A 23,078-nucleotide genomic window follows, 5' to 3' on the forward strand; every position below is an offset into this window, starting at 1 on the left:
TTTTTTAGAAAGGCATTTGACGCTTTAAATTTAAATCCATTTTTTTGCATTAAAGCATACAGGTTTGAAATTACATGAGGGTGAGTAAATGACAGAATTGACATATTATAAAGCACATGTGCTATTCTTCCTCTATGAATAATGCTGAGATACAAAATGTAAAATGGCAATTTTCTGATACAATCCAGTGACACTAGCTTCCTTCACTGAACTGTTTTGACAACTAAAATAAATGAAGATTTTCTTGCACTTTTGTCTAAATAGTGAGTGTGGCCTTCCAGTGACATTTATGAATGGTTTGAATCTTTGGTGAATCGTGCATTCTTCTTAGCTCTCAGTATTGGGATATGAACGAAAGTGTCATTTATTTAAAAGCAGGCTGTTCATTAATCTTCAAAGCAAGGACATCAAAACAAGTTTTTACCACTTTAACAGAAGAAGAGCATGACGTACTCACCCAACAATGACAATTGGTGATGTCTGGGTTATCAGAATTGCTTATGGATTTAAACAACCCCCTAACCATAGGTATTAAAATGAATATTCCTTGTTTCAGAAATGAATTTTACTTTTTATTATGATGAATTTTAAATCAAATTTTTGATTTTGTTATTGTAAGGTGTGTTTTGTAGTTTTTTTGGAGATATATGGATTTTTATTTATTTAAAGGTAAAACTACTTTCAGATTTATTTTCATATATCAAAATTATGACTTTTGATCTCACAAGACTGAGAAATTAAGAGACTTTTGTGAAGAAAAGTGTTATTGTGAATTAATTAGTGACATTGTTTTGTGATGTCTGAGATAAAAAGTCTTACAGCATCTTTATGACTGACTTCTTATGCTCAATTATGTGAAAAAGAGACAAATTATGAACTATAAACAGCTACGTGAGAAAAATAAGTCTGGAAAGTGACAAAAAGTTGCAATTACCTTTTTATTTTATTGTGTGACGGAAACAAGCTTCCATTGAGATCAGACTTAATACTTTTGCTTGCACATTGATATCTTTTGACAAGAATATTAATACGGTGGGCTATTTTACTTGGGTCGATAAGAACCCCCCTCCCCCCGACCTTGCCAATAAGAATGTTTGTCTCCATCCTCTCTAACAGTCTTCATTAACCGCCTGTTTACTCAGTATTAAGAAATTAGTCCATCTGAATGGCCCTGATCAGCAATGTTCTGCCGCATTACTGCCCATCATGTCTGTGGCACAGATTAAAGCTGATGGAGAATGGTACAAACCGATTTGGTATGCGACAGTTCTATTTTCAGTGACCTTTATGGAGATGGCCCTGAGGGTTTGGGTAATCTAATTTAGCTTGAATAATATTGCCTGTCATTAGGAAATGCATACAGTCTCCTCCTTCAGCCTGGCATATAATCTGAAACCAGTCACCATTGTCTTTCCATTTGGAAGATAACGCATTTAAGGGAATCAAATTGTTAAGCACTTATTTGAATTCAAAGGAGCCTAATGAAACACTCGCGACAAGATGAGATTGATTTTGCATTGTGGCTGTCATGTACTTGCGAGGGAACTTTAGACCGTGTTAGCTGTATTGCCGATTGATTGGAGATCGGCTTCCCAGCTGTACAGTGCCATGGTGTCACACAGAGGTAAAGATGCTGCTGTGTTGACATTGATTGTGACAGACTGGGCGAGATGTTTCTCATCTGTTGCATGTGACCCACAAACACCAGGGTCTGTGTGCTAAAACTGTAGCACAAAAGAGTGTTGATCCTCTATTCACAAACAGCACTCAGAAATGTGTCGAGGTTTTGCAGGTTAGCATGGCCCCATTAGCACCTGCTGGTAGATGCTGAAACTAAAAAGCATCTCTCTCCTCGGACAGGCATTAAAAAAGCTTGCTATGTCATTTTCGTTATTTTGAGTGCCATTTAGCAATGAAATGATCTACAAATATATATACTTAAGTCCTACTTTAAAGCACTCTAAAGTTCAGCTAATAGGATTTAATATTAATATAAACTATAATACATTTTTATTTATTGCATTTAACATGCAGTTAAGTATTTGAAAACTTACATTCAGTTCACACTTTAAGTATGCTAAAGTATAATTCTTTTTCATAAGGGTCCTGAGTCAGCAAAAACTACCACTGAAATGAATGCCAATGCTTATAGTTTCATTAAGTATAATATAGATCTTGGATTTAGCATCAGAAACCATATACAGAAGTCATCATTCATATTATGTGGAAATGTGCAGCGTGGACATTCTACTAAACTTCACAAGAAATAAAGTGAGTTTGAGGGTGAGTACATGGTGAACAGGCTCAGTTCAAACGAATGTGTTGTAAAAGTAAAACTGCTATTTAACCCTGTGTTTCTGGATAGACTATCATTTGAATAGCCATTTATTTTCATAATTGACATTTCAATTATTTTTAAACAGTATATTCAATAATAAGAAAAGCAGGGTGGGATTTGATTTTATCCATCCAGAATTGTTTGAAACAAAGTGGTGTCAAAATAAAACAAGTTGTTTTGGAGGAAGAACAAGATTTTTTTTTTGGAATATGCAGTGATGAGACTTTCACCAGGAATTTAATTCTATGTACATACAGTAATTAAAATCTCAGTTTTACTTCTAAGCAAATGCCTTTTGATTTACATGCAGTTTGTGAAAAGGTTTGACCGAATAATCAAAAAGAATCAAATAACAGTGTCACTTTTCAAAACACCTGCGTCTCCATTTTTAAATGTCACCTGCAGATAGTACTAAAGCAAGGCAAAAACACATCATTTAGCAACCCATTTTTAGCAGCCTATTCCATTTGTCGCTCACAGGTAGGACAGAAATGACTTTCTAATTAGAATGAGTACATAACCCATTTTCACAGTTAACACTTTAGACCGGGAAACAACTGACATAAATGAGGTGGTTCTCAGTATATTTTAGACATCATACCTGGAGGTGAATGAAAAGATAAAAACAGCATCAATACAGTAAAAACATCAGAGAAAATATGAGTACATTTAAAAATGATTAGAATTGATACTTAATGATACGAGCTTTGAGTTATTTTGAGAATAGCTGTAAATGATCTATTCAAGGCCAGAATACAGTCATTCAATCATGACCTTTACATGGAAATCAGCAATAAAGGGATTGAATTGTATTTCCTGAACAGTAACGCCTCATTTCATGATAGCTGCACTTTTACATGCGCTTTGTGTAAAAACGGAAAGCGGCGAAGGACTTGTCACCAAAGAAAATGGGCCAGAGTCTTGATAAGTGGGCCACAGCGTTTTATAAAAAGCTCCAGACTTAGATGTCGGTTTATGTTACGTTACATTATTAACACGTAAGGGTAACTCAAGTGCGAGGGACTCTACAGCTGTTTACATTCTCCGCTCTTTCTTCTACAGTGAGTGGCAAAGAAAGTGATTCAATAAATGGGCAGCTATGTGAAGACACTATATCATGGGGAATATTCTAGTATGTTTATCTTACACTGACGTCTATGGGAATAATGATCTGCAACCATGGTTCCATAGTACTACCACTGTATTCTTTACAGTTAATCTTTCAGTACAATGATTTATGTCAAGTACCATCATGTATAATCATAGATAGAAATTGGTAGTGTTGGGTCTGAGTTCACCTTTTCGAGTCAGGTACTAATCTTTAACCAGCTGAGTTTGAGTGGTAGATGTTTATTAATTTTTATTTCTTATGCTCTCTTATGTTGCACACAACATTCATTTGTACTCTGAAAAATGTTTGCATCCAAAATGTCAGAGTCCAAGTCCATTTGAGTACCCCAACTCAAGAAATATTCAATTTTGCTGTATTAAAACATTACAGCACATTTAAATATTACAACAGGCAATTCTGAATATTAGAAATATTACAGCACAGTTAAGGACTTAAGCATTCTTCATGGTAAACCTCTGTGTGTGTACCTGGTACCTGGAATGTTCCCACATATATAGTAATACCAGTAAATTGTGACCTTGTGGGGACATTTTTGGTCCCCATGAAGAAACAAGCTTTGAATGATCTTTTTTGAAGATCTAAAATAGCAAAAGGTTTCTTGTGAGGGGTAGGTTAAGGGCTAGGTTTAGGGCAAAAAAGAAAAGAAAATACAGTTTGAACAATATAATGTCAGGATTCTGGACTGTCTGTGTTGTGTTTTTGCTCCCCATGAACTCTGTGACCTAGTGTTCCCGTGTGTTTAATTGTTTATTGTTTTCAGGTGTGTTTTATTATTAGTTCATCCTCCTCACCTGCCTGCGCCTCGTTATCTGCCCTATTTAATTTCTAGCCTGTGCTATTCTCCTTTGTCCGGTATTGAATGTGAATGTCTTGTGCTACATGTGTTCCTGTCTGTCCTGTATACCCCCTGTTTCCTGGATTAAAGACTGTGTTTCCTGCGATTTCTCCTGTGTCTCCTCGTTCATTGTTCCTCGCTCCTTAGTGTAGTACAATCATGACAGAATACTGGACCAACAACAGTTTAAATAGCATGTTTCCCCTCCATTTTGTTTCTGTTTTTCACTCAGTGTTTTTTTTTCTCCCGTTGCTTCACTAATGGATCCCCTCGCCCTCCCTGAATACATCCTTCTCCTGCTGGAGCAGGGGAAAAGATCGCTCGAGGGTCATACCAGACTTTTTCTGGCTATTGCCCATCTCACTACCGAGATTTTTTATGGGTTTTGCACGTTTTATTACATAAGCTTGAAAGAAGTGTGTATATCTCGTCGTCCAAAGATGGCCCTCGAGCAGAAATCACTGCCTTCATGTAATGGCCATCCTGCCCCGTGGATGATCTCATCAGGTCCACTCTTGACCCAGTGCCCAGCCTAGCATCTCCCCGATGGGTGGAGCACATTCCCGAGCCCACCTCTGATGGAGAGCCAGAGCCCGCCGCGACCTATGAACTATCGCCAGGGAGAGCGATAGAGCTGATGATCACTGCGGAGGCCGTGACGTCAGTCCAGGTGGGAGAGCCAGCTATGGAGCCTGCCATGAGGGAGAGAGCCACGGACTGTGTGAGTGTGGACAGGAGCTTCGCCCCCTGCACTGCAGCTGAGGGTGAGCTGAGTATGGTGCGGCGAAATTGCCAAAACGAAGGGGAGAGTGCTCCAGCCCCTGAATCCAGTCCAGAGCACCCTCCAGTGCCCGCTCCTAGAAAGTGCCCTCCAGAGTGCAATCCTGTTCCCATGTTCAGCCTAAAGGGGCCTCTTGATCCAGAGTTTAGCCCTGAATGCCTGGAGGGTCACAAATGCCCGCCCTCCCACCCCTCTCCTGCCACCTCCTCCGCTGTCATCTGGAAGCCCCTCTGCTTGCCCTCAGCCCACCATTTATGTGGTGTGAGATTTGCTGGACTGCCATCCTCCAACTTCGCCGCGGCTGGAGTTTCTCTCAACTCCGCCTTCAGTGTTCGTGGCCTCGGCCTATTGACCCATCGGCTCCACCTAGGACTCCTAGCTCCCTCCTCTCCACCACGGCTTGGCAGTCCACTAGCTCCGCGGGCCTCCCTCGTTCCTCTGGCGCCGCCTTGGTCTGGCGTTGATCATCCTGCGCCTCGGGACTCCACTCCTCCGGCTTCGCCTAGTCCCTTCGTCCCTCTGGCTCCGTCAGACTCCTTCATCCCTACTGCTCCACCTCAGTCCTCTGTCGCTTCATCTCCAATGCAGTCTCCCGGATCCACACCTTCACTTGGTCACTGGCACCATTGGCTCCACCTAGGACCTACTTGGTCAATGGCTTCACTTGGTCACTGGCGCCATTGGCTCCACCTAGGACCTCTGAATCCTCCCCGTCGCCCTGGCTCATCAGCTCCAACGTGGGTTGACATTATGGCTGTGCCCTGGGTCCAGCTGGGCTCCTCCTGCTCCAAGTCTCTCCAGTCTCCTCCCTCCTTCGTCGCATGAGTGTAGTACAATCGTGACATATAAAAACTATTACGCCTCTGGACTGTCCCCATAAATGTGTGTGTGCTTGGCATCAAGAGAGTGAACATAAATCTGTGTTGTACTTAATTTGTTCAATTTTTTATCTTTTTAATATTACTTTAATATTACCTAATATCTCTATCTGTCTACCTAAAGTTTTTATTAATTGATAGAAGAAGAATAGAAGAATTGGCTTTCTGTTGACTATTCTGATATCAAACCTCATTTGAGATAAATTATTATACAGTAGCAACAATGTTTACAGTATATTAATGTAACTGCTGATCCTGAATTAAAAAACCCTGTTCATCTTTATACTTCACTATTAACATTTCAAATGACTGCTTAATATATTGTAAATATACTGTATATGATTAATATAATTTAACTCACTTAACATATTTACTATTTGTAAACAACACTTTTTCTGGAGAAAATGTAAATTGTGCTTGACTGTGCAAAGCTCAAAACTTATGTTTTTGAAAAATTATGAAAACCATGGTTTTATTAGAGTAAAAGAGTAGTAACCAAGGTTTTTTTTTGTTGTTGTTTTTTTTGAGGGTTGTTTACAATTTGTATAACCACAGTTTTACTATAATATGGTTGAACTATGGTTGGTGTAACAAAGTGGTTACCATGGTTTAACTACAATAACTGTGTTTTTTGGGGTTTCACCTGTAGTAAAACCATGGTTAATTTTGGTTGACGAGGTTAAAGAGGTGGTTGCTGAGCTGTTCTGATTGGTTGGATGGTTGCTATGTTATTTCTTACAGAAACAGCCCACCCTAGGCCTCTATGATATTCTCAAGATAGTCCCTGCTTCAACATAAATTGATATAAATTGGAAGAGTTACCAAATTTAGTTTGTTCATATCACTAACCCTAAGTATTAGCAATAGTAATAGTGATGCTTGCCATTGGAAGTGCTACTAATAACTCTTTATATTAAATAGCAAATTAAGCAACTTTAAATGTTTATTTATTTATTTATTTTTATAAAAGCTAACAATGAGAGTCCGGAGTCTTAATCTCCTCCTGAAACTCAAATCCATTTTGATACCCAGGTATAGATACAGCCTCTCGCACTCACTGATGGTGGGAAGTAGATAATCTACTAATAAAAGAGAAATTTCCCATGAGCCTCTCGGATACAGCGAGTAACAGTAGCACAGGAAATAATTAAACTGCTTTGGAAAAGCAAGGCACGAGGATAATGAACACAACAAGCCTTCAACATCAAATCATGCAAGATGAAAATGAAATTAAAAGTAAAATTTTAAAAGTCTTGCCCAGTGACATCTCGGATGTTCATAGATCAATCAGCTGAGAGCTTGAGGCTACTCTTCAGCAATAGTTAGATGACAATAAAACACTATTTTATTTTCAACTGAAATCCATAGCGACACAAACTGACTTTGGTTTTAGAACATTTTTAATAAATAATGTTAGTACTGCTCAAAACAAAGATGATTTATTGGTAAGCCAAGCCACATCACAAGTTGACATTGATGTATTAGTTAAATTATTTACATTGTGAATAAAACTCAATGGAAAAAATGAGATAATTCCATCCATCCATTAAAATCTCAAAACAGGGTTTCTAGAGCGTATTCCAGTGTCTCAGGCTGAAAGTATAGAAACACCCTGGACGGATGACCAGTCCATCACCAAATCTCAAATAGGATATTATTAAATAATTTTATTTCTGACAGACAGGGAAACTCAAAAAGAAACATGGCATCATCTGGTTGTTTATTCACATGTCCTAATGGTCTAAGACATTAGCCAGTACACAAACTCCACATGAGCCCTCTAGCTTGTCAAACCTGTGTTGTTAATTTCTGTATTTCCTCTACACAAGTTGCAGATTTTACAATATTAGTTAAACTTTCCCAGCCTACATCATGTCTAAAGGCACAGCCCACCATACCAAATGACTGTCTTACAGGGAGGGAGAGAGAGAGAGAAAACTAGAGCACTATTCTCTGGCCTCTTTTTCCAAGCAGAAGCAGAGATTTGTGGACAGCGAGCTGGAGTGAAGAGATAGCGGGTTGCTGTGTGACTTTTACATTTCCCTGAGTGCCTGAGAAGTAAACTAAACCAAGGTGTCAGTTCAAGGATAGAGACACTTTCAAACTTATCTTCAGAGGCCACCATGCTGGAGGACAAGAAGACCAAGGTGAAGATCACCTTCTTGGTTATCCTGGTGGGCATCTCGTCCATGTTGGCGGCGGTGGTGACAGACCACTGGGCGGTGCTGAGTCCAAGGGTGGAGCGGCTCAACACCACCTGCGAAGCGGCCCACTTCGGACTCTGGAGGCTGTGTAAAAAGAGTATCTTCATTGTGGAGGAAGACCCTCAGGGTAAAGGCTGTGGCCCTATCAGCCTGCCAGGAGGTAAGAAAGTTCACATCCAAGTTATTTCTCATGAGCACATGTCCAGCCGTGTCATTCGATATAGCCCAGAGGCAAGGATCTGTCTTCTGTGTGAAGTTTTGGAAGAGCACCTCATTCATCTTAAGTTTTGTAACTGGAAATTGGGGAGCAGAAGAAGCCAAGTCAGGCATACTTCATACACAGTGCAAGAAAGTTCAAGGTGAAACGTTTTCTTCTCTAAGTGCACTGGAGTTTCTCCTTTCAACATTAATTCACAATTAATGGGGGAGTCTGTTCCTCAAATTGCATTAAGGGTTTATTTTCATTGCGTCGTTTTTAAATAGCTCAGTGAGGTCACTGACCAGAGTGCTAATGAATTGAACGGGTGTTGATTTGCTGTTTCTGATGTCATTGGCTTTTTTAAGGCTGTAATAGACAGGTTAAGATGATTTACGAGCAGATCTGTGGATTTGAAATAATGGAAAGGCAAATGAGCTGAATCTACCTGTGGGACACAGGAAATAACTCGACTGTTCTTTACGCTGCTCTAGGGATGGATCAGCCTCATTTCATTCCTACACCCAAGCTCATGAGGTCAAACAGACTGAGAAGAAGAAGAAAAGAGTATGAAAAAGTAAACGCAATTCACTGGTATGACAGTAAAGACTGTATGCATTTACTGACAGAGAACTGAATATCTGCCTTGATATCTGAATATCTACCTTCTGTTCCTGACGATTAACCATCAACTGCATTCTGCAGATGTATTTAAGTCAACATTTAAGGCAGATGGCAGGTTATAGATCAAATGTCACACAAAAAGATCATAGTATTTAGTGGATGAATGAAACAGAGGGCTCAGAAACCACACAAAAACAACTAGAGTAAAAACGTAATTGGATCCAGGCTGTCACCTGTCTAATCCAGGACTTAGTAAGACCAGCATCCTCTTGTCACACCTTAGGGAGAACTGTGGGGATAAACAAAGCGATCTGTCAATGTATTCCTGTGAATGTCCTACTTAAGCAAGGCCCCAAGATTTAACATCAACTATGGATGTTGATGTTGAAGTCAACATCAAAACAGCCTACAGTTCCAATTGGGTTTAACTCTAATTCTCCAACAAAGTTCTCATCATCCTCAGCCTTGGTATGTAGCCTCAGCCTGAGATGCCATTGGACCATTTATGGACTGAAAACCATTCATCTGAAGCGTATTTACAGAAAATGCCAATAGCTTTCCTAAAGCAGCAAACTCCAATCTCATTGGCTCTATGCAATTTCCGGAAATCAAAATTTTCCAAAATGGTGCACAGGTTTTTGCAATTCCACCAGGAAACATGGCTGCTACAATGAAAACTTCTGAAGAGAAGGAGTCAAGGGTTTGCTTGCTTAAGTAGTTGCTTTGAGCCGTGGTCTTTGAAAAGTTAAGAGTTTTAAGACCTTGTTGCAAGTACATGAGTTATCCTTAAAAGGGTCATTGGATGCCCATTTTCTACAAGTTGATATGATTCTTTAGGGTCTTAATGAAAAGTGTGTAACATAATTTGGTTAAAATTTCACAATGGTAGTATAAAAACCATATTTTTTACCCTGTCAAAAACAGCTCTTTGCAGAGCAAACCGTTTTGTAGCATTTTCCTTTAAATGTTAATGAGCTCTGCTGGCCCCGCCCCCTCTTCCAAGCCGCTCTTTGAGAGACTGTTTACTTTAGCCACATTCATCGTGAAACTTGCTAATTAGCACATTATTAGGAAAAGCGATTTGCAAAAATTCATAAAAAAAAAACGTATATTAACTTTTTCTGTTGGTGAAGCTAGATCACGAATGATTCGTGCGAACATAGGCGCATTTAGGTAGATCGGGGTGCATTCCCTTTAGAAACAAATGTAATCCACTGCGTCTTCAGCTGCTCAGATGTCAGGAGTAAATGATGACTGCTACGTTCATAATTACATCCAACAACAGAACACCTCAAATGCTTAGGAGACATTCTTGTCAACATCTGCTCCGGCGGTGAAACAATGGCGGACTGATGACCGCTCACTCAGGGTGGGTCTAAGTTAAGACCCCAGTCCAGTCTGTGCTGAAACGCTACTGTCAATCAAACTATCATGGGAGGGGTCTGTCTGAGTGACGTCACAAAGACAGGCATCTGAGATTGGCTCGATTTGAGAAAGGGGTAAAGATTTTAGTAGATTAAAAAAAAAACCTCTGGGTGAATTTTTATCACTATAGGGTGGCTGTGTACACACACTGCTAACACACATTTCAGTTCAAACGACTTGTAAAAGTGCATGCAGCATCCGACGACCCCTTTAAGTACGTGTGCATTGCACTTTTCTCCCTGTTGAAAAAACAGCATATGCTGGTTAGGTATGTTTTGAAGCATGGCAGCTGGTTTGAGCCAATCCTTAGTTGGTCCTGAGCTGGACAAAAGCTGATCCTGAGCAGGAGCTAGTTGCTTAGGACCAGCACATGACCAGCTTAAACCAGCTCAAACCAGCTACCATGCTTCAAAAGATACCCAATCAGCATAATGCTGTTTTTTTTTTTTTACTGCTCTCAGGGATATTTGAAATTTAGCCACCCTTAAGCAACATGTAAAAACAGTGGTGGGCCAAAAGTGAGTGGTTCTTGACTGGAATAAGCTTTAGTATGTACTAGACTTTATGCTGATAGTCCAAATTTAGATTATCAGTAACACAGACTAGCCTCAGATCTAAGATATAAATTCAGAGGTAAGATTATTAGTCAAAGTAAACATCAATAAAAACGAACAAAATCTGTGCTTTGTCAAACATTTCCTTTATGACAGTGCGCAGTACCAGCGCTGTTTACTGATGTGCAGCATGAGTTTTCTCTAACCCAACCCCGCAGCTCTCAGTTTAGACCATTAGGAGATAAGCAGTTCAATCAGGTGGAGGATTGCAGTCTTGGAAGACACCTACTGATATTCCTGCTCCGGTGGGAGAATTTGTGCTGGCAAGGGTTGGAAAGCACCTAACCCTGAGGCTCCACGGACACCTTGCAGAGCACAACCATTTAAAACGACGTCCTTTGAGACAAGGTGTGGCCCAGTTTACACTAGTACTGCAAACACAACTGCCTGCAGGGGAGTGGTTAGATTTGGATAGCCTCTTGAATTGCACAGAAGAAGCAAATAAGACAAAACATTAGCATTTAAGCAGTTATATTCCTGCTCGCTCAATGATTCTTGGCTTCACTCCCAGACCTGCTTCTCAAAGAGGGAAAAGAAGAGCTATGAGTGTTGGCGAGACTTATCAAGTTCTTCGAGGGAATCTAGCATTTCACACTCATTCAACACTCAGGTCTGTTAAAATGTCTCTCGATCTTCCCAGTGGAGTTAATTATGTTAAAATAGCCATTTTAAGTGGCTTGAAACAACTTGAAAATGGAACCACTCAGTGGATTCTGATACAGTATTGTGGGATATAATTGTTTAAAGCAATAGTTAAAGGGGTAGTTCACGCCAAAAATGAAAATTCTGGCATTGTTTACTCACCGACTTTCTTTCTTCTGTGGAAGAGAAAAGAAGATATTTTGAAGAATGTAAGATGCATCAAGATGTGTCATGGCAGGATAGCAGATGGTATTGTCTCTTTTTATTGTTACAAGAAGCACTGTGCCGAGATTTTCAATGAATAGCTTAAACTTCAGTTTTTTCGTCTCAGAAAGTTATCATATGGCTTCAAAAGACTTACAGCACACAAGTCATATGGACTACCATTAGGGGCAATTCACACAGAACATGTCTTTACATTCCAATGCGGTACTTTTCCATTGTTTTTCTAGGTAAGCAAGTTAGACGGATGCGTATGACTGTTGTTCTCGCCTCTTTTGCAGCTTCTTTAAAACAACACTCTTTTTACCTTGTCAGCTGTGATTTCGGTGCATGTTGCTTTAAGTAATTATTACTTAAAGCATGTTGTTTTAAGTAATAATGAGCTACTGTTCACCCCACCCCTCTGTTGCGTTTTTTTGTGTGTGTGTGTGTGTGTGTGTGTGTATTTGGTGGTACATTACAATCAAAAACAAAACTAATCCACTGCTTCCTCAGTAATATGCTAATACAAGACCGTCAGCGGTCGTGGGTGGGGCTTGAGTAGTATGACATCATACTGTGTAGAAAATCAAAGCGGCTTAATAATTCAGAAGACTCCAGGGGCGGGGCAAGCGTTGCAAGCTTTTGTTTACAGGAGCAAGTTGGTATGGAAACTGTTTTATTTGACAGCAACATGATAGAAGAGGCATTCAGCGCTGCATTTTGCGAAACCGTTTTTTAGACGCAAAGACTCGTTCTGTGTGAACGGCCCCTTACAGTACTTCAGTGGTGCTCTTTTGTCATTTGTGCAACTTGATGGTCCCTAGCCACTGCATGTGTTCTTTTTTGTGCTCCACCATAGAAAGAAATAATTTGTTTTGAACAACATGAGGGTAATGATGAGGCTAATGACAGAGTTGTTATTTTTGGATTAACTATTCCTTTAGTACCTTTGTGTTGCAGGGGCTTTATCTCAGTTTGTAAGCCAAACTTCTGCAAAGGCACAGAGGCCCCGGAGGAAGCCACTTCCCTTGTGTGACCCAGATATGTGCACCCTTAGCGGGTTAGCTGCTTTAAATGTGTCCTCCTCCTCTCACATTGACCCAGAATCTAATGGTCACTCTACAAGTGGACACCTCTGTTTTCTTGAGACACTGCTCCATATTTACTAAAATAAAAACAGCACAGCTGCCTCACAGTGCTCGAAAACCTGCCAGGCCCAGTGGTCTGTTTGTTTGGGCCACGAAAGGGAGGGAGCTTTAATCAAGATGTAAAAAACTAATATGACAGCAACTGCAACCCAGCTATCGACCTCCTCCCTGAAATAAGTGCTTCCATTAACAAAACCGTGAGGTCAATGATACGCCCCAAATCGCTATTTTCGGCTCCTCGTTTTGCGCGGCGGTGCCGCTGAATTGAAAAGACTCACGCTGCTCTTTTTGAGCTTTAGGTACAATAATGCTGATAAACAGATCTGCATACATGCAGAGCAAGGCGCATGGCTCAGGTCTCACACTCGATACAAAATGACAGATTTGTCAAGAGCAGCCCTTTTATCTTGGAATTATTCGTGATCGCTCTGTCTTTGTATGTCTGTCAGATGGACGAAGGACGCTGACAGGCCTACCGGAGCAAGACAGGTGAAGAGGACATGAAAAGACTGGGAAAACATTGAAGGATATCAATGAATCGCCACAATATACACTCCACAACTCTCTGTTGCCGCAAAGGGCTCGAAACACAATTAAATCAAGTCTCACATCGTGGGTTGAGGGTATTGAAATGCTAACGCAGGGCTAGACAACTGACCATGACCCATCACGTGTATTAGCCCACACATGGCACCAAACATAACGGCCAAAGGCTCTCAGAGGCCAATCGTGAGATGAACTCATCCACAACAGCTTGCATTAAGGGCCTGTGATGGGAATAGTCAAATAAGCTGAGTAAATCACGGTCTAAAGCAGCACGGCACGATGCATCCCAACCCCTCGCTGCTGTCAGTCTGCCTTTACTAATAAAGCTAAGACCAGCCTGTTGCTAGGTAACCTATACATAGGCCACCCTCAACCCCCCGCTTGTGCTGGAGATTCTTGGTCCAGCGTAACAAACAGCTCAGTCTTTCTCCTGGCACAGGGGATGCTGAGGTTGCTTTATCTGGAGATGAGGTTTTTAATCTAAAGAAAAGGTTCCTACCCTATGAACTCTTATATAAGCTGACTTTTCCCATTGCCCTGGGAGATACGAGAGCGAGGACTCATTTCACGATTTTGTGGACATGTAACCTGATGGACACATGGGCGAGAAGCTCATTTCTGTTAATTAGCCCAGGTGGGTGGGGGGAGGGAATATTAGGCATGTGCAATACAAAGTGTTGTTTTGTTAAGGCAAAATAATGGTAAGAAACAGAGCTTGTTACATTTCATCAGCTGATTTGCCTTCCTGTCCAAAAAGCACATACAAATTGTGCACACTTCCAGCAAGAAAGCTTGCATAACATAATCACATGCTCTCCACAAATAATTCAGAATTCATGATCCATTCGATGGACACACACGAATGCCTGGCTTGTTTTCGAGCACCCGGCAATGGTCTTTGGAGAAAATGTCAAGTGGGCTCATTGGTAGTTTGGCTGCATCGTAACGACAGGCTACGGCAGCACCTGCAACCCTCAGCTACAATCACTGTTTTCATCTTGTTTTGCAGTCAAGAACTGCTCCTACTTCAAACACTTCACATCAGGGGAAGAGGCTGAAGTTTTTGAAGTAAAGACTCAGAAAGGTAAGGTTTTCCCCCTTTGAAATCATGTGTGGATAGTGCAAAGCTTTCCACTTAAAACCAAGCAGAGATGGAGGAAATCAAATTAAATTAGCTGTGTAAGCCATTCTCAGTGCTGGATGGACTGCTTGCAAACTGTAGTCCATTACTGAATACAAATTACATGACAAAAATTGAAGTTAGTAACGTAATCCATTAGATTACATATTTTAGGTAATGTAAAATGACTACTTTTTGATTACTTTTGACCTAACTTGTTTAACTTAACTGAATTGTTAGATAATCTTGCACCATATTGTTTTAAAAATGCAAAGAGAAAAAAATTATATTCCGTTCATTGTAATTAACAACATGAAGTGCATTAAATTACATCAAGGTTTCCCAAACTGGGGTTTGTGAAGGAACTGCAGGGGGTTTGTGAACTTAAAGAAAAGCTAATAATTGCCTGCGTCACGTGACCATTAACCAAAACGAAAAAACAAAGACCAAGTATCAAAAATCAATAAAAAGTAACTGTAGTAGGATTACAAGTATTTTAAAATGTAATTACAAATAACTATTTTATGGTATCCTGTTACGTTATCCAGATTACAAGCAATTTTACTTTAAATTTTTGCCCGATAAATGTTAAACCAATCCTGTTAACTTGGTATGAAGGAGTGACCCACTGAATAACTTATTAATACATAACAACACACTATGTTGTGGCAATGAGCTTTGCATATGCAAGTATTGCTCCCAAGATATAATGATACAACATATCTGTTATTATTTTTTAAAAGTTATGCTATGTAAATACCTCACTCTTCTTTAGACATAATGTCCACCGATCTCAGGCAGTGCAATCTGGCAACCAAATACGGCCATTGGCATTACATTTTCTGGATACTTGAGCAGAGCGCATCTTAGCTATTTCACGCTCTAGCTCGGTCATTGCGTTAAAGTGGAATAAAGCCTTATCTGAGTTTGATAAAGTGCTGAATGCAGTGAGACGTGAAGCGAAGCACAAATGCTTCATCGCCACGCATTTCCTGAGCCACATCCTAAAATGCCAATACTCATTGATCTGTCTGTATTACTAATTAATGACACATTAACTGCAACATTAGTCTAGAGGTCAGACTGATTAGGCAGATCATCTGAATTAGCAAAGCAGATGAATCATTCTTGAATTATCTGCTTGTGAATACAAGGTGCCTGCAGAGTTGTTTAGTGAATGCAAGCTCTTTTGGTGAAGCAGCAGCTGAAAAAAAAACATTGATAACAACGAATGAAATTGGACAAATACACGTAAACCTATCAAAAACATAGTTTAGTTAGCTTGGATTCTCATTGGGGCCTCATTAGGAATCCAACCTTACTAACCTTGAAAGAAATAAACTCACATCAGAATACACACAAAACTACAAATCGTCAAATTCAACATGCTTTCTTTTTGTTCCCTTTAGCATGCTACCAGGTTAGCCTGCATTGCACAGAGCATAGCACAAATTTACTACATATATGATTATATTAAATACTGAATTAGGTTTAGATGTTGTAATATAAGCAGGATTATCTGTGACAGCTGTATGCATAATTGAAGACATGTTTTAAAAGAACAATTTAATAATAATGTTGCGATAAGATCTCAGGAAGACCTGGTCTTGCTTTGATTCGCTCTTTGTGATTTTCTTCCATCAGAGTACAACATCTCAGCTGCTGCCATTGCCATCTTCAGTTTGGCCTTCATGACCCTGGGCAGTCTCTGCCTCCTGGGGGCTTTTGGGAAGGGCAGAGACTACCTGCTGAGACCAGCTGGCATGTTCTTTGCTTTTGCAGGTAAGCGCTATGTTAAACTGAATATATCTTCTTAAAATTTTGTATTTTGTGCAATTGAACTGGTACAATGCTTCTCACATTCAAGACAATTAAGCACACTGCTTTTTAACAAGGGTGATTTTAAGACACTATCAGGATTACAACTTGCTACATTCATGCAGTAGCAACTGGTCAAGTGTCCTGCAGGCTGAAAGCAGCTGTGAGCGTTTATACGTACTCAAGGACTTGCAGGATGGTGTAATTTAACGCCGATGAATCAATAGTCTAGAAACCCCAGACACCAACCACAAAACCACCATCTTTATTCACCATTTAACCTCTGTGACCTTCCTCACCCTCACAGGTCTGTGCATCGTCATCTCAGTGGAGATCATGAGGCAGTCGGTCAAACGCATGATTGACAGCGACGAGACCATATGGATCGAGTACTACTATTCATGGTCCTTCGCTTGCGCCTGCGCCTCGTTCACCCTCCTCTTCCTCAGCGGCATCAGCCTTCTCATCATCTCCATGCCACACATGCCCAGAAACCCCTGGGAGACCTGCATGGATGCCGAACCAGAGCCCATAGACTAGTGTAGCGTCGACCACCGAGTAAGAGCGCAACGCAACTGACAAGAGTCACACTAGCAGAGCGAATGATAATGATGCATTGCATTTGTAGATGATGATAGTGATGCATTGATATTTTTAACTAAGCATTGACAGAGACGTCAAATTATTTAAAGGGATAGATTATCCTAAACTTTTTTTTCTATTTGTATAGATTCTTTGAAATTGTGTTTCGGCAGAAGTCAGTCAGTCATACAGGTTTAAAGTAAATGATTACATTAAACTATCCCATTAAGGTCTATATGAAATATCTAACATTAACTTTGTATGTTTTACAGCATATGAAATCATTATTATATGCATTCATGCTTATATGCAATAGACGACAGCTTAGAATGTATATTTAGGGACTTGTATATAATATGCAAAGCTTACAGTCTGTTATTTCTGAAACAGTGCCATTGAATGTGATGATGGGTGACCATAAACGTATAAGCAATGGATATTTGCAGTATGACCAGTTTCGGCAAATACAGATTGCACTTATTTTAAGTAGTGACATTATTTTTTTCAACGGTTTTCCTTTTTAACAGGTGTATATAGTTCATATTGTAATAGTAGTGAGGGGAATCTAATAACTTTATTAGTACAGGTTTATAGTTCCCAGGTAATTTAAGCTGTTATATTCTTCACATGCATCACACTTGGACTTACTGCTTTTGAGCGAGTGAATCTCAAAGATCCGCCTCGAGACAGACTGTTAAAACCCCACAAACATTTTCTGTGTTGATGTAGTTGGGACAGGACATATTGAAGTTCTTGCCCTTTTTCTTAATAGCCAGTGGCCTTTGGTTTAAGACACACCACCAAACCTTGAGTTACTTCTTCCTGTTGCTGGTTTGAGGCATCATTTCGAGGGAAGGACATTCGCGTTCTCATTTGATTGCATGTTTGGCTCATTTTCCAAGAAGAAAATGATTTAAAATGTGTATATACAATGAATATATTAGATAAACTAATAGTCATTGACTGGAATCCACAAAACATTCATACATATTTTCATAAACATTTTTAATCTGTTATTCATACAGATTTATTATTCTGTATTGTACTCCACTATATTGGACTTGTAGAAACACAGTAAACTGTACTTTTTAAAATTATACACTGCCACCTGATAAATAGATATTTTAAGAGATAGTTCACCCAAAATTTTAAAATTCTGTCATTAATTACTCACCCTCTTGTGTTCCAAACCCGTAAGACCTTTGTTCATCTTCAGAACACAAATTAAGATATTTTTGATGAAATCCGAGCGCTCTCTGACCCTGCATAGACAGCAAGGCAACTGCCACGATCAAGGCCCAGAAAGTTCGTAAGGACCTTAAAATAGTCCATGTGACATCAGTGGTTCAACCGTAATGTTAATAAGCTACAGGAATACTTTTTGTGTGCAAAGAAAACTAAAATAACTTTATGTAACTTAACTTAATAATAACTTAATAATAATAACAACTTAACTTGTGTCAGTCTTCGATGCACATAAATGAGAGTACCAGGACGCATGAGTTATTTTTTTTGTTTTCTTTGCACCCAGAAAGTATTCTTGTATCTTCGTAACATTACGGTTGAACCACTGACGTCACATGGGCTATTTTAACAATGTCCTTATCACCTTTCTGTGCATTGAACATGGTAGTTTCATTGCAGACTATGGAGGGTCAGAAAGCTCACGGATTTCATCAAAAATACCTCAATTTGTGTTCTGAAGATGAACGAAAGTCTTACGGACTTGGAATGACATGAGGGTGAGTAATTAATGACAGATTTTTCATTTTTGGGCGAACTATTCCTTTAAGACATCGAATAGTTATAAATGTTTAGGCTATTGATTAAATGGTGAAAAGTAGGCGTTCTTTTCTAGACAAGCACTTTTGCGAAGACTTTTTGAGAGATGGAAGCTGATGGTGATGTTTACCGTATAAGCAGCTATTAAACTGCCGTTAACTTTCGAAAGGATATAAACTACAGTATGAGGCTGCATTACATACAGTAGACAAAACGATACCTAAACAGTTTTTTGAAAAAGTGCCATCTCACCCTGATGGAGTGCGTTTCTCTAAACTGTGGCCAAATAATGAACAAAATCACGATTGCTCATTTTCTGTATATTTGTTAATTTACTAATGGTAATGTAGTTCTGCAGTACAAATATATTGCTAATAGCGTCATTAAATGACCAGTTTTTGTTTTTGGTTGCTTTGTGCCTTTTGCCAGCACTAATAACCATTTCCTGAGCATAAGTAAATATATTATAGCTCTCATAATGGTTCACTTTTTATATCCTGATCAGGTGAGCACAAAACCAAACCTCTTTGTTGCTTATTAAAACTGAGCATTTTGATATCCAATAACAAGCAGACTCTACTGTTCATTTGGCAGCTTTGCATCTTTCCATGTATTTGCAAACAAAATAAAAATGTAAAATGTTCTGATTGATAATAAAAAGGTTTGATATTTGCCTATGTGCATTTTTAGGAGAAGAATAAAGCACACAAATGTCATCTCATGTATTCATTTATTTATATGTACAGGTTTGAGAAAAGTCTGTCTACATCTATACAACTTTTTATAATATTTTTTTATACGAGTCAGTTCACCACTCAGCAGCAAGCACAAGAAAACACACCAAGAAACTGAACATCATAAAAAAATGCCAGCTGGGAAAAATCACTTCAACAAGTTTTACTTCTGGGAGTGGATGCAAAGAGAGCGGACATAATTACAGGAAAGACGGGCAGCTGAGTGGTCAACCAATTCATGGTGTTTTTAAAAATCTTTTATCCATAAATTTTTTTTTTGTTATTGGTTTTTTAAATGTTTTTCCCCAAATGTTTTGGTGTTTCATGATATATATATATATATATATATATATATATATATATATATTATATATATATATATATATATATATATATATATGCTGATTCTATATATATATATATATATATATATGCTGATTCGAAACCAACTATAGTACTAAAGCAAGTAAAAAATAATAAAAGGCAAAAATGTCTAACTATCCCACAAAATCAAAAGACATTTTTATTGTTTTTTTGTTTTTTTTTAGATTGTTATTCTATTTTTTTTTTCAACAGTTTTCCTTTTTAACAGTTGTATATACTGTAGTTCATATATATTGACTTATTTAAAATACGTGTAATAGCCATTGCTACTGTTTGAACTGCCTATGCTAAGTTCCTGTAACAGAGAGATGGGGTCACTGTTCTTCTTGACCTGCTCGGGCAGCGGCCGGGGCTTTGGAGGGGCTCGGAGGGCGCTGGCGTAGGACATGGTTGGGGGCTTGGAGTTGCCGGGCCCCTGGGGGCCCCCTGGGCTGGTGTTGTCCCCTCCCGGGTCGGGCGGGGTCTGCTTGGTGGGCATGAGGGGTGGGAACTGTCCGTGGTGCTGGAGAGACGCGGCGCTGGCGGGGTGAGGCGACTGCTGCTCATCTGCGACGCTTATCGCCTTTGAAACTGAGGAACAATTAGCGCATGTCGTTACTACTTCAACACAACTAGATCAAGTGCCAGTTATTATATTCATCACAGGTCTAATGGGATCACAGGCAACATTTATGTTCATTATTAAACAATTAAACATGCTACTGCATTTCACTTGGAATAGACATTCTTTACATGACTAAAATTATGTATAAGGTGGATTCTATGGATGAGCAAAACTTAATTTGTTTAAAATCAACTTAGTGGTGGGTTGTCTCAATGGCTGTACAATTGGTATCAGTACAATGGTGCATGTCGGCCAGACAAATTAGACAAGGTTTTCAAAGCTAGCTAATAAAGCTATTTTTAACTGTATGCAGCATCACGGTGCGGGACATTCACTTCACTCCTGTTCAGCTTCTTTGACTGAATTAAATGATTTGAAATGCAAAACAAACAAAAAATAGCAACATGATCAATACGATGATTGAAAATAGCTTTACAATACTGCAAGAAAAAGAATCACAATATATTGATAGATCTATTGTATGATTACTTCAACAAATTACATCTGTGTTGTTTTTGTATTAGTTGTTTAAAAAAACCTACATATTATTTTTGTTTTTGTTTATTTTGTATTATTGTTTTTTTTTTGTTTTTATTTTATTTTTTTATTTTTTTGTTTTCATATTTAATTTTAGTTTTAGTGATTAAAAATAGCTTTGCAATACTCAAAAAAAAGAAAAAAAAAAGATTTTCAATATATTTCTACATACGATTGTGTTATTTTTGCATCATTTATACAGTATTACATTTATTTATAAGTAGCTTTCATTTTTATATTTTCGATTTTTGTTTTAATTTAAAAAAATAAAAATAGCTTTGCAATACTGAAAAAGAAGAATCAAGATATATTACGACATAATTACATCAGCTAAACCAGTGTTATTTTAGTATTGTTTATATATCACTTTTAGTCAATTTGGTACTTCAACTTAAACTTTTATTCAGTTAGTTGCCAAGGCAATATTCCAAACAATATTCCAATTACTGAAAACAAGTTTTCAACGTTTTAGTGAACAATAACACTGAGCACAGCAATCATTTTGACTCATCCCTAGATGATTCAAATAGAATAATTGGATGATGTGAATTGCCTTAATAGACATCCAACACTGAATAAAAGGAATAAGTGCACTTGTACATCACGACAACAGCCACCAAAATCTATCCTACGCATTCAAAGCTCATGGAAACGCACCTAAAACCTCCCTGTGTGGGACGAGGTGGCTCGCTCCGTTACATGGAATGTTGTGGAGAGGAGCGGGGCTCGGGCCGGGCCCGCTGCTGCCCAGCCATAGGTCTGCTGAGGGGTATCTGTAGGAGGGCGTGGGGTGGTCCTGAGGATCCAGGCTGTCCGGATACGGTTGGGGGGAGCTGGAGGAGATCCTCCTCTGGTATAGAGGCCGCCCGGGGCCCCGTGGTTCATACTGAGAGACAGAAAAATAGTGTGGGAATAGGAAGAAACTAATACAATCAAAGAGATACTCATTTGGATGTCCAACCCTCTGATTGAAACATCAAAAACAGTGGGAGCTCAATTGAATGCCAGAGATAAGTAGTCCAGTTCAGACATGATTTATTATTTGTTTTCCTTTTTCAGCCTATTTTTATATGCCAAATCACACAAGCAGCAGCAGAAGTCTAAATAAGAGAACCAAGAATACCAAAAGTGTAACTACTCTGTTTTAAAGCAATATTCTGGGCTTTTTTTTAACATGTCTGCATGCTGTCATTACCACAGGCAGGCAATGATTTCAATAGATCCTTCAGTGTTTACAAATCTACAAAAATGTTTAGAATACGTAAAATCACAAATAATGCTTATAAAACATTCAACTATTTCACAGTTCTGAACAGCTGCTCCAGTAAAGTTTGATATGATTTCAGTGTCTTGAAACTATTTATATGGAGCAAACTCCTACAGGAAGTGCCTTGGTTAGTAGTTTATCCACCTACGCTGTAGAGTGATTCTGCAAAAATTTGAGCTTTTAAAACCTTCTGGTCCGCTTGGACTATAGACTTCCATTGAAAGTCCATTACTGTAAATACGTTTCCCATTTGTTTTTACAAACTGAGACAATTAACAATTATTTTCTGTGGTAATACAGCCATAATTTCGCATCACCCTGGTTCCCTCGACAAAAAAACCCTATAGGATTTTCCCCATTGGCTGTAGGATTATTGCAGAAAATAAGCTCTGTGACCAACAAAAGTTGGATTCTTACACATTTTGTCTTCACAATGAACATGAGTTCACAAATGTTACGATTCAGTTAAATAAATATATGCAATGCAGGTTTGATATATGCGTTTGAATTATTTACATGCGTGTCAGTGCGGCTCTGTAAATGCTGCTCCACACAAACGTGCGGAGCGAAATCGATTAGATTGCGCAGTAAAGTGTAAAACAATCGTCAGGACTTTGGTGCCCTATGCAGTCATTTATTATAATGTGTAACACGTTAGATCTATTGTTTATAATACATTACGT

General features: G+C 39.0%; 2 protein-coding genes across 3 annotated transcripts in view; one reads left to right on the forward strand and one right to left on the reverse strand.

The window, feature by feature from the left end:
- The first annotated feature begins 7,895 nt into the window (after nucleotides 1-7,895).
- On the forward strand, nucleotides 7,896-18,302 carry LOC109047700 (voltage-dependent calcium channel gamma-1 subunit-like). Its single transcript, XM_019065375.2, has 4 exons — nucleotides 7,896-8,328; nucleotides 14,577-14,651; nucleotides 16,332-16,469; nucleotides 16,813-18,302. The coding sequence occupies exons 1-4, from the start codon at nucleotides 8,088-8,090 to the stop codon at nucleotides 17,043-17,045; spliced, it is 687 nt and encodes a 228-aa protein (XP_018920920.1). The 5' UTR covers nucleotides 7,896-8,087; the 3' UTR covers nucleotides 17,046-18,302.
- A 1,773-nt stretch (nucleotides 18,303-20,075) lies between these two features.
- Nucleotides 20,076-23,078, reverse strand: part of LOC109047729 (probable helicase with zinc finger domain) — a 53,103-nt gene continuing 50,100 nt past the window's right edge. For both annotated transcript variants that reach the window (XM_042720866.1, XM_042720867.1), the window contains exons 30-31: nucleotides 21,786-22,014; nucleotides 20,076-20,557 (exon numbers count right to left, since the gene is read on the reverse strand). In XM_042720866.1, the coding sequence (XP_042576800.1) occupies nucleotides 20,226-20,557; nucleotides 21,786-22,014 (561 nt within the window). In that variant the 3' untranslated portion in view covers nucleotides 20,076-20,225. The remainder of the gene's footprint in view (nucleotides 20,558-21,785; nucleotides 22,015-23,078) is intronic.

This window comes from Cyprinus carpio, chromosome B3 (genome assembly GCF_018340385.1).
Source record: "Cyprinus carpio isolate SPL01 chromosome B3, ASM1834038v1, whole genome shotgun sequence".
NCBI classification, from domain to species: Eukaryota; Metazoa; Chordata; class Actinopteri; order Cypriniformes; family Cyprinidae; genus Cyprinus; species Cyprinus carpio.

Bases quoted from the DNA above. Each gene is read 5' to 3' on its own strand.
- LOC109047700 (XM_019065375.2), top strand. From the start codon at position 8,088: ATGCTGGAGGACAAGAAGACCAAGGTGAAGATCACCTTCTTGGTTATC. The intron at 8,329-14,576 runs GTAAGAAAGTTC...CTTGTTTTGCAG, and splicing joins CCCTATCAGCCTGCCAGGAG to TCAAGAACTGCTCCTACTTC. The intron at 16,470-16,812 runs GTAAGCGCTATG...TCACCCTCACAG, and splicing joins CATGTTCTTTGCTTTTGCAG to GTCTGTGCATCGTCATCTCA.